Genomic DNA, 16,845 nt, shown 5'->3' with positions numbered 1-16,845 from the left:
GATAACAGTGAACACTGAACTGCATGCCCACTTTCCCTCTATTTCAGGGGCTCTCTATGCTCTCTCTTTTCCACCTTCCACCATGGCAGAGTGTCTGTGTGGCCTCCCCTTCCCTCGTGTCAGGGGCACTTTCTTCCCCTCACCATTCTCTTTCCATTTTTATTTTTTGTTGGCTCAGTTTGGTGTACTGCTGCAGCTAATGGCCAGTCTGGTCAGGCAATACGCAGCACACATTGGTCTGGTTATGAATCCAGATACAACTAAGTCACTGGCTAGTACCATCAAGTAGCCTCCAGATTACTACCAGTGCAGTATTAACCTGTGCAGACATGATATCAAGCAGGTAGCAACTGTCAAATACTATACTTGGAAAGCAACAGTCAGTGCTGGAGGATGTTCAAAAGATGGGGGTGCTCTTACAGCAGCAACCATGTGCGTCAGGCCCTTCAGCGGCATCCATGGAGACGTTGGGCCACCAAGATTACTACAAAGCTGCGGCTCTACAGAACCATGGTTATACCAACTGTATTGTGGGCAGTAAGGAAGGATGAGGAGTGGCAGACTGACATTTTTGATTCTTTGTCTTCACCAGCTGCTTCATATTAAGTGGAGAACAACCTCAGCAATGAGGGTATTGGTAGCTGAACCCAACAACTCCCTCCATCAGCAGTAGTTCAATTTCAGTGGCTTTCTTGGTATGGACATATTATTAGGATGGAAGACCAACAAATTACGGAGTGCGTTTACTAAGGAATGCCACTACATGGTCAGTAATCAGGTGGTCAGCAAAAGCTTTGGTGGCGCAGTAAGATCACCAGTGACAGAAAGACGGAACATCCAGTCAGACTGTTATAAAGACTGAGATAGAGATCAATCTGGCTGGCTTTCAATGTGAAAGGAAGCTACTTTCCTTTGGAATTTGCCATGATGATTGATGTGTACCTACCACCACCTAGAGAGAGGCTTGCATATATTGGTTGAAACTGGATTCTCCAGGAACCAATAGACAAAGGATTTTGGGATAAATAACCTCAGTTTAAATTAACTCAAGGCCTTCTACCTGATCCAGCAAACAGGCAGGATCTCCAGTCCATAGAAGGCCACATTCCTTAGGAAAGGGTTGAAATGGCTTTAGCCTACTGAGGCCACACAAGAGTGAATGTGCTGGTTCTGAGTTGAAGCTGTGATGATTTTATGACCACAGGAGAGACCCCTATGTGGCGTTTGAAGGACTAATCACCAACCAGAGCCCTTTCGGGAGTGATGAGGTGATCTCTGATAAGCATGTGTATAGATTCTTTTGTTTTTAATATGTTTTTTCTAAAATGCTTTCACCTTGAGAATAAATGTGCTTGCTATAAAGAGCTGTGTGGTAACTTAACTGTGGCAATTACTTCATTTCTCTCCTCATAGATGTACAGAGTGTAAGCCTGCTTAGGTAGTCTGGCTGATGCTGGGGAGGTTGCAGTATAGCCAGGAAACTGTTTGGCATGGAAATACCCGTCAGAAAAAGACTCATATCTCCACCCAACAGCAGCAACAGCTGGGAACCCAGAAGCCTTGAGCAGGTGCCCTTGCTGGACCACAGAGGGGGAGTACAGGTGCTGATGCCCTGAACTGTGCTAGTTAAACAGGAGGCGTTTTCCATACTCAGAAATCTTAGCCTGCTTCTCTAGTGAGTCCGGTGCCCAAAAAAGCTCGCTCTCTTTCTCTCTCAAACACACAAAAATGCAACCAATCAATCCCTCAATCTCTGCTTTTCCAGTCAGTCCCCAGGTAAACCCTTCTATCTACATGGCTTAGCTTCTGATTGGGCTTGCCCTGTGGCACCTTGCCCTGTGTGCTTGTGTCCTCTTCCTTCAGCTATCACTACACAAAGGGGCATTTAACTGCTCCCTCCATTTAGCACAAATAAAAGATAGCTAATATATCCACTGATTTTTAACAAGTCTGAGACTGAGCTAGAGAACCAAGCCATGTTTGATCTAGTGTAATATTATTCAAGTTGTTAGAGCTTCTAAACATTTTGTTGTGAGTATATTCTTAATGGAGAGACAAAGAGGGTGAGGTAATCTCTTATTGGACCTCAACCACCTTGTCCCTTTACTATCCTGTGACAGACACAGCTACAACTACACTGCATAGAACAGTGGAAGATACTAAATTTAGCCATCTGAAATGAAAACCAAAAAACCAGAAACTGGTCCCATAAAAGATATTACCTCATCCACCTTGTCTCTCCATTAAGACAATATATTAAGAATAGGACCAACAGAGTTACAACCACACTGCAAATATTCTTACTGACTGTCAGAGATTTGAATTCACATTAGTTTTGAAAAGTTGTTAGCAAGTCAAACTTAATGGCAGTAAATAAAAAAAAACAGATTTGTTGTTGAAATTTAGACAGAGAAAGAATTGTGAGCCTGAGGTCAGGCAACAGACTAAGTAAGAAACTCATGAACAAATGTATTAAAGGAATAAATATGATAATTATGGCATTTTAGTTTTGAAAGTACCTTTTAATAAGTCAAACATAGTTAAATTACTGACCAAACAAATCTATTCTTAAAATAGCACAACTCACATTTCCCCATCTTTAACAGCAGTTAATCATATTTGTATTTTTGTTAAGCATTTGGTCTAAATTGCAAAAATGGTACTCACAGTAAATGAAATCAGTGCTGCCACATAGCTGGTCAAAACTGAACTATGCCTCTCTATAGAAAAAGGTGGGTGGGGTAATGGGTAAGCAACATTCCTTAGAGGTCAAAAGTCTATTGAACTCAACCATGCCAAAAGATATAAGGGCTGAAAGGTGTGTTGCTCTTACAATTGCTTCATACATTTACTGCAGCTGAAAGATATGGGGGACCGGCAAAATCTTTCCCAGTAGGTATTTGGTAGTGCCCTTGTATGCAGCTGGGTTTGTGTCTTTCATGGAGCAGCAGATTAATTTCATCCTCTAAAAGCTAGGTGCTGCCAAACTGAGACTGACAATGGGAAATGACAGGCTTAGGCCAGATTAATCCTCAGTAGCAAGTGGAAACCATCCCTCTTCCCAAATCCCTAGACTTACCCTTCTGCCCATCCCCAAAAAAACAAGAGGCGTGGAGCTTTCACACACCGAAACCCTGCCATACCCCAGCGAGAGAGACAGGGAGGGTGAGGTAATATCTTTGATTGGACCCATTTCTGCTGGGGAGCGAGTCAAAGCTTTCAAGCTTATCCCCAGCTCTCATTCAGGTCTGGGACACTAACTCAATGCGACAGAAACAGCAAGAGAGCGAGCTGCCCCCAAACCTAGCCAGCCCCGTCACCAGGGCACAGCTCGGGCTTTATCTCAGCCACATTCACCTCTGCCCTGAAGCCCAGAGGCAGCCCTGCTACAGCGCAGCGCGTCCGAGGACAACAGGGACAATTGCAGGGGCTTCCCCCCCGTGGGCGCCTCTGACGCTCACAGCATCCCCGTCTCTACCCCACCCCATGCAGGTTCAGAAGTAGTAGGAGGGGAAGGTCCTCTGGCCGATCCTCCAATCAGCTTTCGGCTCTGGCACTCAGCTCCGCCCCTTAGACGCTCCTACGGCTCCTCCGCCCCTTTTTGCGTTTAGCCAATCAGCGGGTGGCGGGGAGAAGACGCAAAGCCTCTTCTCCCCGCACCGAAAGAGAGGGTAGTGACGGCTCTGCAACGTAGCCATGCTGCCCAGTCTCTATGGTTTTCCTCTACAGTCCGCGAGCGGAAGTGACGCATACAAAATGCGTAGCACAGAATCAAGCCCTTTACACTCTAAGACGCTTCTGATGAGGGCGCGGGGCTCTAAGAGGTGATTGGATGAGTGAGCAGGGACCTGGGCCAGAGTCTGGGCAGTTGATTGGTGGAACGTAGGAGCCACAGCGGGGAAATGATTGGTGGCCCAGAGTAGCTGGCGTGGCGAAGAGGTGATTGGTGGAACGCTGGCGGGGCGTGGAGACAGGGGGTGGAGTTTGTTTCCCCGGTGACGCGCCTGGGCTGCGGGTCTGATTCTGCGGCGGGGGGTTGTAGGCTGCGGGCAGATGGCGGAGGAGGCCCCCGGCGGGGCCCGCCGCGGCGCGGAGGAGCTGGAGGCGGCGGAGCGGGGCCCGGGCGCGGCTTATCACATGTTTGCGATGATGGAGGATCTGCTGGAGAAGCTGAAGCTGCTGAACTACGAGGAGGAGGCGCTGCGGCGCCACCACCTGCGGCCCCTGTCCAGGTGACCCCTGACCCGGCCGGTGACCTTTGGCCCCGCTGCTGGCTCGCGCCCTATGACCTGGGACCGTTCTCACCCGTGACGGGCAGGGGCTGAGTAGAAGATTCCCCCGCCCCACCCCACCCCCACCCAGGGGAGGGGACGGCGCCCCGGGAGCGGGGCCTGCTGGGATTGAAGGGGCCGCCTCCGGGGATCACAGCTCAGCACTGGGATGGGCTTTGCTCTCCCGGGTGCAGGGGGCTGGTTGTCTCTCACCCTCCTCTCCGCGCTGGGCACGGGGGCAGCTGGGTCTGAGCCCACCACAGTCTGGGTGCCTGGGGCACGGGGAGGTACGGTAGGGTTGCCATACTTAAACCGTGAAAAAAGAGGACACTCCACGGGGCCCCGGCCCTGCCCCAACTCTGCCCCGCCCCCATTCCAACCTCTTCCCCAAAGTTCCTGCCCCAACTCTGCCCCCTCCCCTGAGCACCCCGCATTTCCCCCTCCTCCCTCCTGTTCCCCGGGCTCCGGCTGCTGCTGCGCTGGGGAAGTTGCTTCAGCCCCCGCTGCGGTGCAGAGCGGAGGGAGCCGGGAAAGTTGGAGCCTGGGGAGGATGCCGCCACCTCTGTGCCCCGGCAGATCGGCGGAGTTGTTAGTTTTGGCTTTGCTGCAGCCACTCGCACTTGGGGTCCCCTTACCATGCCTCCCTATTTTCCCGGACATGTTCGGCTTTTTGGAAATTCCTCCTGGACAGGGATTTGAGGACCAAAAATCCGGACACGTCTGGGAAAATCTGGACGTATGGTAACCCTAATGTACGGGGGCCTCTTGGCAGCAGCCCACCCCCCCCCCCCACACACACACATCCCCGGTGAGCGTAGGGGTGGTTTGCTGCTCACTTCTTGGACAGGAGTGGGGGTTTGTTGTGGACCGGGACACTGTTGTCCCTGGCCCTGTACAGCCTATGAAAAGAAAGATGGTCCCTTTCCCAAAGCATGAGGTGGGAGAGAACGGGTTCAGATGGAAAGGGGCGCACAAGGGAAGGGTAAGATATTTCTTAACAGGATTGGCACTGGTCGCAGTACGCAGGCTGCCTAGTTATGCTCTGGTCTACGCTACAAACTTAAGTTGGTAGAACTACATCGCTCAGCGGTGTGGAAAATCTACATCTCTGAGCAACATAGTTATACCAATCTAGCTATCCTTTCCCATTGTCATAGGTAGCATCTTCACTATCTTTTACAGAGCTGCAGCACTGTAAAACCATGCTACGTGACGGACCTTATGGTGGCACAGCTCTACTGTTGCAGCTGTGCTACTGTAAGGTCTCCTGTGTAGCTTCCCTTTGTCAGCAGGAGAGAGCCCTCCCACTGGCATAATTAAACCACCCCCAACGAGTGTCTCCCGCCGACTCAGCGCTGTTCACACTGGCACTTTTGTCAGTTGGGGTGTGTGGTTTTTTTTTTTTTTTTAACATACCTGACCAACAAAAGTTTTACCAACAAAAGTGCTACCGTAAACATAGCCTAAGAGTAGACAAGCCCTAACTCTTGTCAAGTTTATTAACTTCCCCAAAGTCTCTTTTTTTAAGTTGGTGTCTATTTTTAAAAATAAGTATTATGAGATATTCAGGTTTCATCTGCTTTGGATAACTGTACAGAGACTGGAGAATTAGTGAAATTATTACTCATACTGTATTAGTGCCCAAAGGTTCCCAATGGGATCAGGACCCCATACTGTTGTGTGAAGTACTTGCACCTAAGAGGATGTTCCAGTTCCTGCCCTGAAGCGTTTAAAATCTAAGGTCTCGGTCTTACAGCATGTTGTACATTGGCAGACTGAAGTGTTGTCAACTTTCATGATTTTGTCACAAGTCCCATGAAAATTGATGTGTTCCTTAAAGCCCCAGCTTTGGAGTGATAGGAATATATGAGATTCTCCATTTCTTTTTATCTATATCTAAAAACAAAATCTAGCCCTTATAGTTCAGGCATAAAGTATGAAAATGTGATCCTAGTGCATCCCAAACATTCAACACAGAGAAGGTAAATAAAAACTCTGTCTGTTTGTTTTGGTTTGGTTTTAAATCTTATTATTTTTAATGCGGGTTTGTGACTTCGGTGCCTCACATTGCAGTGGTGTGCACACCTCCTATTTCTGCAGCCCTGTCCACATTTATGGTGCATTGACTTTTGTTTGAATCTTGAGCCTCTGGTGTGCATCCAGGGTTCTTTGTGCCTTGCTAGCTGGAGCGCTCAAAAGCTCTCTGTTCATGGGGTATTGTGGGAGAACTTGTCTGTCCATCCTTTGGCCTTGTGTGCATGTGTTCTCAGCCCACCAGCTAAGACATTTCCAGGTCTGCATGTACCCAGCTTTGTCCATTCTACCCAGAGACAGTCCAAGGGTCCAGCAATGGTGGAAGAACTTTTTCTGCTCATGGCTTCACTGTTGTTGCAGGACACACACACGAGGTCATTGAGACTAGTGGACAGTTCAGTGATGGTGTCTGTCCTTTTGAGGGTGGTGGCAGCAGTTCTTAAAGGAGGGTACAGCCATGGCACCTGCAGCACATTTGACACACTTGATGCTTGCTACCATAGCTGAGGATTCCCCCTATGTAGACTCTCCCTTCTGGAGCAGGGCCACAAGCCCAGACTGGTGGAATCACATTGTCATGCAGACCTGGAATGACTGTCAGTGGCTCCAGAACCTTTACATGAAGAAATAGACCTTCATGGAGCTGTGTGAGAAGCTTTCCCTGACCTTCCAGTGCCAGGATATGCATATGAGTGAGGCCATATCATTGAAGAAATGGGTAGCTATTGTCATCTAGAAGCTGGCTACTCCACAATGCTACAAGTCTGTGGCTAACCAGTTTGGTGTTGGCAGTTTGTGTGGATTGTGGTTATAAAAATAGCCATACTGGCTCAGACCAGTGGTCCATCTAGCCCGGTATCCTGTCTTCTGACAGTGGATGGTGTCAGATGCTTCAGAGGGAATGAACAGAACAGGGCAATTATCAAGTGATCCAGTCCCAGCTTCTAACAGTTGGAGATTTAGCGACACCCAGAGCATGGCATTGTGTCCCTGACTGTCTTGTCTAATAACCATTGATGGACCTGTCCTCCATGAACTTATTTTTTTTTTTTTTTTAACCCAGTTGTACTTTTGGCCATCACAACATCCCCGGGCAACGAGTTCCACAGGTGTTGGTGTGTGTTGCATAAAGAAGTACTTCCTTATGTTTGTTTTAAACATGTTGCCTGTTAATTTCATTGAGTAACCCCTGGTTCTTGTGTTGTGTGAATATGGAAATTACACTTTCCTATTCATTTTCTCCATGCCATTCATAGTTGTGAGGTGATTGATTACACCCACCAGCTTTGGGTTAATCACAGCCCTAACATTCCTGAAATAATTGCTGGCTTTGAGGGAATGGGCTTCCCAAACTGTGCTGGGGCCATTGATGGTAGTCATATGCCCATAGTTTATTTGCAAGGCGCAAGAGAATGTTAGCCACAAAGGGCACTACTTCCTAGTTATACAGGCCTTGGTCAACCACAGGTGCAGATTCATGAACACCAGCAAGGGGTGTACTGGCAAGGTGCATTATGCCAGGGTGCTGAGGAGACCTGGTGTTTACCTTTTTGGACAAGCATGCACTAGTCCCTCCAAGTGATAGGGTGTCTGTGCCCACTAATTTTAGGGGATCCTGCTTATACCCTTTCCTGACATGGCTCATTAAACTGTACCCTGACTTCAGAAGGCCAGGCAAAAGAAGGTTCAGTTTCAGGCTTAGTGATTGTAGGATGAGGATGGAGTGCACATTTGGCAGACTCGGGAAAGACTGTGCTGCCTTCCCAGTGTTGCCAATATGATTGTGGCGTGCTGCACACTGCACAACACCTGTGAGGCACGAGAAGAGCATTTTTTCTTGGAGTGGACTGAAAATGCTGCTGGTTTGCAGGCCCAATACAGGCAACCAGAAAGTGCACCTGTCATTACTGGGGCTGGATCCAAACAGGCAAAGGATATCAGACATGCCTTGTGTAACCTCATCCTAGGTTCACGTGGTGATGTAGATGGTGGTGTGTGATGCTAGTAAACTGTTATGGGCCTTGGATTTTATGTGCCACTGCTATATTTTATGTGGACTTTACAGTATATTGAGGGCTTTGGTTGTTTGTATAAACATACTGCACTGGGAAAGGGGTGAAGTCAGCACGAATTGAGTAACCATTTCCGTTGATTTTGTGGTGGTGTTTGAATAAACAATGCAGGGTTTTTTTGTTTTGTATTGGAGGGCATCTTATCAGTTAAAACTAGTACTGTTGATTAATCGTAGTTAACTCACGTTTAACTCAAATTAATCGTGATAAAAAAATTAATTGCAGTCAATCGCCGTTTTAATCACACTGTTAATCTATAGAATACCAATTGAAATTTATTAAGTATTTTGGATCTTTTTCTACATTTTCAAATACATATTTCAGTTACAACACATAATACAAAGTATACACTGCTCACTTTATTATTATTTTTGATTACAAATATTTGCACTATAAAAATGATAAAAAATAGTATTTTTTCAGTTCATTTCATACAAGTACTGTAGTGCAATCTCTTTATCGTGAAAGTACAACATACAAATGTAGAATTTTTTTTGTTACATAACTGTACTCAAAAACAAATCAATGCAAAACTTTAGAGGCTACAAAGTCCACTCACTCCTACTTGTTCAGCCAATCGCTAAGACAAACAAGTTTGTTTACATTTACGGTAGATAAGGCTGCTCACTTATTATTTACAATGTCACCAGAAAGTGAGAATAGGCATTCACATGGGACTTTTGTAGCCAGCATTGCAAGGTATTTACGTGCCAGATATGCTAAACATTTGTTTGCCCCGTCATGCTTTGGCCGTCATTCCAGAGGACATGCTTCTGTGCTGATGGCGCTTGTTGAAAAAATAATGCCTTAATTAAATTTGTGACCAAACTCCTTGGGGGAGAATTGTATGTCTCCGGTTCTGTTTTACCCAAATTCTGCAATATATTTCACGTTATAGTAGTCTCAGATAACTGAGCACATGTTCATTTTAAGAACACTTTCGCTGCAGATTTGACAAAACACAAAGCAGATACCAATGTGAGACAGCTACAGCACTCAACCCAAGGTTTAAGAATCTGAAGTGCCTTCCAAAATCTGAGAGGGATTAGGTGTGGAGCATGCTTTCAGAAGTCTTAAAAGAGCAACACTCCGATGTGGAAACTACAGAACCCAAACCACCAAAAAAAGAAAATCAACCTTCTGTTGGTAGCATCTGACTCAGATTATGAAATTTAACTTGTATCGGTCCGCATTGCTTTGGATCGTTATCAAGCAGAACCTGTCATCAGTATGGACGCATGTCCTTTGGAATGGTGGATGAAGCATGAAGGGACATATGAATCTTTAGCACATCTAGCATGTAAATACCTTGCGATGCCGGCTGCAAGAGTGCCGTGCAAACGCCTGTTCTCAATGTCTTTCAGTGACATTGTGAACAAGAAACAGGCAGAATTATCTCCTGCAAATGTAAACAAACTTGTTTGTCTGAGTGATTGGCTGAACAAGAAATAGGACTGAGTGGACTCGTAGGCTCTACAGTTTTACATTGTTTTATTTTTGAATGCAGTTCTTTTTGTACATCATTCTACATTTTTAAGTTTATCTTTCATGATAGAGATGGCACTACTGTACTTAGGTGAACTGAAAAATACTATTGTTTTTTACAGTGCAAATATTTGTAATCAAAAATATAAAGTGAGCACTGTACATTTTGTATTCTGTTTTAATTGAAATCAATATATTTAAAAATGTAGAAGACATCCAAAAATATTTAAATAAATATTATTGTTTAATCGTGTGATTAATCACGATTTACTTTTTTAATCGCTTGCCAGCCCTAGTTAAAACCTAAACTTGGAAGCCCTAAGAATGTTTTCCACAGTTATATTTTGTGTAGGCAGTTGAGCTTCAATATGGATATAATTTCATATGGATTCAGATTCTCTAATAAAACCTTTTTATAAAACTTGGACTTGTCCTACGTTATAACCAAAACAATTTAAGACAAAGCATATTACAGTAACATTGAAAAACATAGATTTTTTTTTTTTTTTTTTTTTTGAGTCTGGTGACTGAACAGCATAACAATGAATGGAGAGGGCTAGTGAGTTACAGAGGTGGGCACTACAAGTATGCCGCACCCCAGAATCTGACTGATCGTCTGGAGTTTCTACCACCTGGTTTTCAAGCATCACCAGCCTGGTGTGGGTGAAAAGTTGGGGGAAAAAAACAATAATATGCTGAGCTAGGATGCACATGCTTTATAGTTGTAGAATTGACAGCCTCCCTCTCCCATCGCAGACAGCATACTGTGACTAGACAGGGGCCGAAGAAAATATAGCCATCCTCAGGGAGCTTTGTTGCCATTAGGACTTGTAGTGAAATCAGCCTGGGACACTGCAGCAATGCCAACAGCAGTGAAACTCAAAACAGTGCTCCAGCATGACAGTTAAAAACAGACCAGTAGCTTGCTAAAACATGCACTTATGCCTGCTAAGACTATAACCCAGATCCCTTTTTGTAACAATAAACATATTGTAAAATAAGCATGCTTTAGTAAATAATAATATAAACAAAGCTAGTTGCTTCTCGGTTGTTTTTCCTCTCTGGAAATCTATCTTGGATCCCATGTGATGTTGGGGAGCAGGGAAATGGCGCCACAGAAATGGCATGGCTTCTCTCCTCAACAGAAGTTAAATACAACCTCCTGCATGTAATATCCTCCAAAATAACAGTTTATATGGATCATAGCCCAAAAGGCCTCCCATTTATTATAATAACAAAGAATGTGTCTTCCACTTGCCAGGCACTGGGTCCTTCTCCATTGCCTCTTCCTCTTTGGGCTTCTTCCTGGGCCCATCTACGAACAGTTCATAGAATCATAGAATATCAAGGTTGGAAGGGACCTCAGGAGGTCATCTAGTCCAACCCCCTGCTCAAAGCAGGACCTAATCCCAACTAAATCATCCCAGCCAGGGCTTTGTCAAGCCTGACTTTAAAAAACTCTAAGGAAGGAGATTTCACCACCTCCCTAGGTAACCCATTCCAGTGCTTCACCACCCTCCTAGTGAAAAAGTTTTTCCTAATATTCAACCTAAACCTCCCCCGCTGCAACTTGAGACCATTACTCCTTGTTCTGTCATCTGGTACCACTGAGAACAGTCTAGATCCATCCTCTTTGGAACCCCCTTTCAGGTAGTTGAAAACAGCTATCAAATCCCCCCTCATTCTTCTCTTCTGCAGACTAAACAATCCCAGTTCCCTCAGCCTCTCCTCATAACTCATGTGCTCCAGCCCCCTAATCATTTTTGTTGCCCTCCGCTGGACTCTTTCCAATTTTTCCACATCCTTCTTGTGTGTGGGGCCCAAACCTGGACACAGTACTCCAGGTGAGGTCTCACCAATGTCGAATAGAGGGGAATGATCACATCTCTCGATCTGCTGGCAATGCCCCTACTTATACAGCCCAAAATGCTGTTAGCCTTCTTGGCAACAAGGGCACACTGTTGATTCATATCCAGCTTCTCGTCCACTGTAATCCCCAAATGTCTAATATTTCATCTAATGAGGTTTCCTGATAAATGTAAGGAAGTCTTTTTAAGAAATGTAAGATTTGAAAATTTCATATTTGTTTAGTATTCTCCTATGTGGGTTTATATTTAAATTTGGAATTAATTCTTTCCTGACTTTTTTTTTTTATATAATTAAGATTAACAACCCTTTGATACTGATATTTTTTTTGCACATTGTTTTTCTGTAGATTTATTATCCATTTTTTTCATGTGGCCACTCGTGAGAACTGAAACTAATTATTTTTATACTGCATTTTTTTCCTTTGTTAGATTTCTAACGTTTCACTATCAGTCGAATTAATGTTATTCTGTGTACAATTTGTTGGCAGGAACATTTTGCATAGACCCTTGCAAGGTGATCACTTAATGGTGATGTCTTTGGAATAATAGGGCCAGATTCTGAATTCACAGAAGTCAGTGGGAAGAGAATTGAGCCCACTGTATTTTAAGGGTCTGAGAGTGATGTAGAAGAGTCATTTGGGGTTTTATAAAAGTAAGAGGCTAGCTCAATTCAGAGTAATTGAAACTGCATGAGCCCAATTGAAACTACTTGAGCAAGCTGGAGAGTGAGGACCAAGGTCTGTTTGGTTCCACAGGGGGCTCCAAAAACAACTTACAAATTATTACATCATTAAGACATACTTGTTGGTTGCTCAGTCAGTCAAGGCAGGAAACGTGAACTGCATGTAAAACCTGTAGTCTTATAGAAATTAGTCTTTCTGTGTGTGTCACATACATGATAGATACTAGTGGCTTGGATGGTCTCATTTTGTGACCTTATTTATGGTGGAAGCTACTAAAAGTGAATAGCTTATCACAAACTGACTTGTTAAGGAAACTGCTTTCCCATGCTGTTACCCTATAACTGAAGCATCTCAGGTTCAGAGAATCCCATATTTAACTTTTTTTCCGTTTTCAAACAGGCACTACTTTGCATTGCCCACTAATCCCGGCGAGCAGTTCTACATGTTTTGCACTCTTGCTGCTTGGCTGATTACTAAAGCAGGACATCCCTTTGAACAGCCGCAAGAATATGATGACCCCAATGCAACAATATCAAACATACTCTCAGAGTTGCGATCATTTGTAAGTGTTGAACATATTTTTGTGTTTTCAAAAGTGAGTTAGGTGCGCTTATAAACTTCAGAAATGGTAGCAATTGCTTCTTCAATCTCTATGCTCACAGTTCTGAAGACTTGACAGACTCTTGTTATTTGTAGGTTTCATATCATGAAACTTAACATGAAGCTTATAAAGTCTGGGGCCACTAATTCCATGTAGTGAACTGCAAAAATGGCTTCATTCTACAGTAAACTTTCTCTTAACCTTGGCTGCTATTGTCACTCACAAATCTCTGAGTAGTTCATAGATTCCAAGGCCAGAAGAGACTGTTATGATCATCTAGTGAATCTGATTGCTGTATAACACAGGTCATAGAACTTCCCCAAAATAATTCCTAGAGTATAACTTTTTAGAAAAACCTCCAATCTTGGTTTAACAATTGATGGAGAATCCGCCACAACTCTTGGTAAATTGTTCCAATGGTTAATTGCCCTCACTGTTATAAATTTATTCCTTTTTTCTGGTCTGAATTTGTCTAGCTTCAGCTTCCAGACACTGGATCTTGTTATACATGTGTTGCTCTCCTCAGGATACCCAGAACTGTAAGCAACTGTGGGTTCAAGCTGGAGCTTGAATGTCTACACTGCTGTTTTATAGCCCCACAGGCCAAGCCCCTTAAGCCAGAGTCAGCTGACATGGACCAGCCAGGAGTATTTTATTGCAGTGTAAACATATCCTGTGTTACCCCTCTGCCACAGCAACTGAGAGCTGTGCTGTTGCTAACCTGTGTCTCAGCTCCCTTTTGACACTCCAGTCTATCTGCCTTGCCAGCAAACCCAGCGAGACTCCGCCAGTCCAAACTTTGCCTTGCAGGTAACAATCAGTGAACCCCAGTTTCTCTGTTCCCCAGAAACATTTCCCTGCAGTTTCCAGTCCCTCGCTGTAAACACACAGAAATTATTAAGGTCGCTGTCGTCAAAGAGGCAGAGCGGACATCAGCCTAAGTATATTATCAGCGCTATGACCTTTATCCATCAAACTTGTAATCTCATCAAAAAGACGCATCAAGTTAGTTTGTACCTAAGTTACCACTAATTTTTAGTTCAATGAGCAGTTCTCTTTATCTGTCAAGACAAGGTCTGCTACCCATTTGTGCTTATATGTTGCCTTCTTTAAACTGTAAATAACTCTCTTTTTTCTACTTAATAAATCCTTAATTAGTTTACTATAGAATTGGCTACCAGTGTTTGTCTTTGGTTGCATGTTGGATGCAACACATTTTGATTTAGAAATTCCAAGGATGTTCTATTACCGGCACCGCATATGTCACTCAAATTGAAGTTCCCGTGATCACATAGGTTTTTTTCCCCCAAGACATTATACACCTCTACCCCGATAGAACGTGACCCAATATAACACGAATTCGGATATAACACGGTAAAGCAGTGGGGAGCCCCAGGCCCTTTAAAGCGCCACTCGAGCCTTGCTGCTTTACCGTGTTATATCCAAATTCGTGTGGAGTCCCAGGCCCTTTAAATCCCCACCCGAGCCCCGCTGCCGGAGCTCCAGCAGTGATTTAAAGGGCTCCCCGCAGTGGCTGGAGCACCAGGCCCTTTAAATCACCGCCGGGGAAGCAAGTCCAGTCCGGCACGCTGTACCAGACCGAACCCGATATAACGCGATCTCACCTATAAGGCGGTGAGATTGTTTTGGCTCCCGAGGACCGCGTTATATCGGGGTAGAGGTGTAGTTAGCTGCGTAAGAAGGTGGTCATTCTGTTCCCTTGTGTGATTTGGTGTTCTGTAGCAGACACCAACTAATACCTCATCTCGTGCTTTATCTGCATTCACTATCGTTTTCGTCCAAATTATCAGTGACTTGGAAACAGGTAATGCCACTCTTTTTACCTAGAATGCCACTCCTCCTTCCCTTTTGTCCAACCAATCCTTTCTAAATAGATTGTAACTGTCATGCTGTCTGGAGTGGTTCACAGCCGTGAGTGCCATCCTCAGAGCAGACTGTCCAAGCAGGACCGGCACAGCAAACTGATGGTATGCTCTATAATTAGGTTTCACCAACCTAGTAACAAATGTGAACTCCTGGATCACTGTAACCATCTTACCGTGGAGTCACAGACAGCCCCTTGAGCACTCTAGTCTATCATGCCATCCAGGCGAACTGGACTTAATGATAAATGGTCACTTAAACCAAAACTCACAAAATATTCAGGTTGCTCCCAGTCCCAAGAGACCGATCCCTTACCTCAGTTCAATTTGTACCTTAGATCTCACACCAAAGACAAACACAGGTAGCCAATTCTACAGTAAACTAATTAAGGATTTATTAAGTAGGAAAAAAGTTATTTACAGCTTAAAGCAGGCAACATATAAGCACAAATGAGTTACAGTCTGTGGTTCCAAAAGGTGACAGAGATGCAATAATCTGTCCACTGAATGTTTTTTAGGGCTAACCCAGGTTGACCCTAGGGGGAGGGTCTCTGCTTTTTGTTTCTTAGCTCAACCCCTATGAGAGCTCAAACAGCAAAGAGAAATTCAATTTCTCCTTGTCAGGGATTTTTATCCAAACTGATGGGATGAGTTCATGTATAGGTCTCTCCCTCCTGGAGGGAGTATGGAATGCAATCAACAAAGTCTCTGTCCTTTGATGCTACATGATACGTCATGTGCCTTCAATGGGCCATGGATGAGCACTTTACCTTAATCAGGGCTCCTTTTCCTGTTTGGTGAGTTACACAATTATAGAGGTTTATGGTGCAAATACTCAAGATAACTTTATACCATGGGACATAGAGATTATAAGTGATATATGCATCCTACCAGCATTTCATAAAGTCTAAATACTAAACACATCCTTAGCAATTTAACATCTAATATCTATTTTAGTAATGCCAACACACAGGAAAGCAAGACTGGTTGCCAGCTATGCATCTGTAACTGTTCAGTGAGGCCTGGCACCTGGTCTGCCAGCATCACCATAACCATTGATTTTAACATTGCAATCATGTGAAACATTGCACCAGGTTTCAGTAATACCATCTAGATTAAATTTATGATAATTAAATGAGTGATTCCAGTTGCTCTTATTTGTTACCTACGCTCCTAGCATTGGTGTATAAGCAATTCAGGAATTTTTTATCTTCATGTTCTTTGGTTCCTTGAAAAATTTTGTTCTCAACCTCTCTCTTTGTGTGAAGTGAGTGTTTATGTTTTCCCTCTTTTTAAACTTCCCCTTTTGTTTTTAGTTTAACGCCCTCCTGACTACACTAGACAGTTAGCCCTCTCTCCCCTTAGAAAATTGGCTAATCTCCTGAGGGACAAAGTTTGGATGGCCTCCACCTCAGTAGAAGAGGAAGCAGTGTTCCACGACAATAGTTGACTTTAGCATTCTGTAAAATGGGTTAAATCAGACGTACTTTTTCCATTGCCACAATAGATACATGGGAAATACACTGCTATATAGACACTGAAGATTTTTCTCTTAAACCCTTGTACAAATGTTAATGTTCCTATTCCTGTTGAAATCAATGGTAAAATTCCCATGTAAGTGATTCAGAATTAGGCTCATACTTTGGAGTTCTTTCTTCTTCTATTAAGGAATAAAAGTCAGACACAAACTGCTCTGTTGACAGGAACTATTGGGAAATGTTTTTCCAACGAAGAAATTAAAAAAGAGTTAAAATTGAATTAAAAGAAAGAACTGATGAGGATAGATATTCCATGGACAGCAACTAGAGGAGGGTTGCAACCAGAGAATACTCCACAACAAATAGGTATTCAAAACCTATTGGAAAAAGCGAAACTATATAATGAATACTCTATTTTAAAATGTTTAAAGTGCCATCCTATGGAAGTGACTAATAATGGAGCATCTCCT

The 16,845-nt window shown here is 44.0% G+C and overlaps 2 protein-coding genes across 10 annotated transcripts in view; one reads left to right on the top strand and one right to left on the bottom strand.

Annotated features, from left to right (window-relative positions):
• HHLA2 (HHLA2 member of B7 family) overlaps positions 1-3,341 on the bottom strand; it is a 44,012-nt gene extending 40,671 nt beyond the window's left edge. Inside the window, exon 1 of one of the 5 annotated variants that reach the window (XM_065574595.1) lies at positions 2,668-3,341. The gene's annotated coding sequence lies outside the window, so the exon portion shown is untranslated. The remainder of the gene's footprint in view (positions 1-2,667) is intronic. The other 4 variants (XM_065574578.1, XM_065574569.1, XM_065574584.1 and 1 more) reach the window with 4 other exon arrangements.
• A 625-nt stretch (positions 3,342-3,966) lies between these two features.
• IFT57 (intraflagellar transport 57) overlaps positions 3,967-16,845 on the top strand; it is a 39,513-nt gene continuing 26,634 nt past the window's right edge. For 3 of the 5 annotated variants that reach the window (XM_042853549.2, XM_042853547.2, XM_005283599.5), the window contains exons 1-2: positions 3,967-4,232; positions 12,813-12,975. In XM_042853549.2, coding sequence (XP_042709483.1) covers positions 4,054-4,232; positions 12,813-12,975 — 342 coding nt within the window. In that variant the 5' untranslated portion in view covers positions 3,967-4,053. Of the gene's footprint in view, positions 4,233-4,394; positions 4,559-12,812; positions 12,976-16,845 lie in introns of those variants that run through there. The other 2 variants (XM_005283598.5, XM_065574558.1) reach the window with 2 other exon arrangements.

The sequence above is a fragment of the Chrysemys picta genome, chromosome 1, assembly GCF_011386835.1.
Source record: "Chrysemys picta bellii isolate R12L10 chromosome 1, ASM1138683v2, whole genome shotgun sequence".
NCBI classification, from domain to species: Eukaryota; Metazoa; Chordata; order Testudines; family Emydidae; genus Chrysemys; species Chrysemys picta.
The sequence above is the reverse complement of the archived record's forward strand: the minus strand, read 5'-3'. Positions and strand labels throughout refer to the sequence as shown.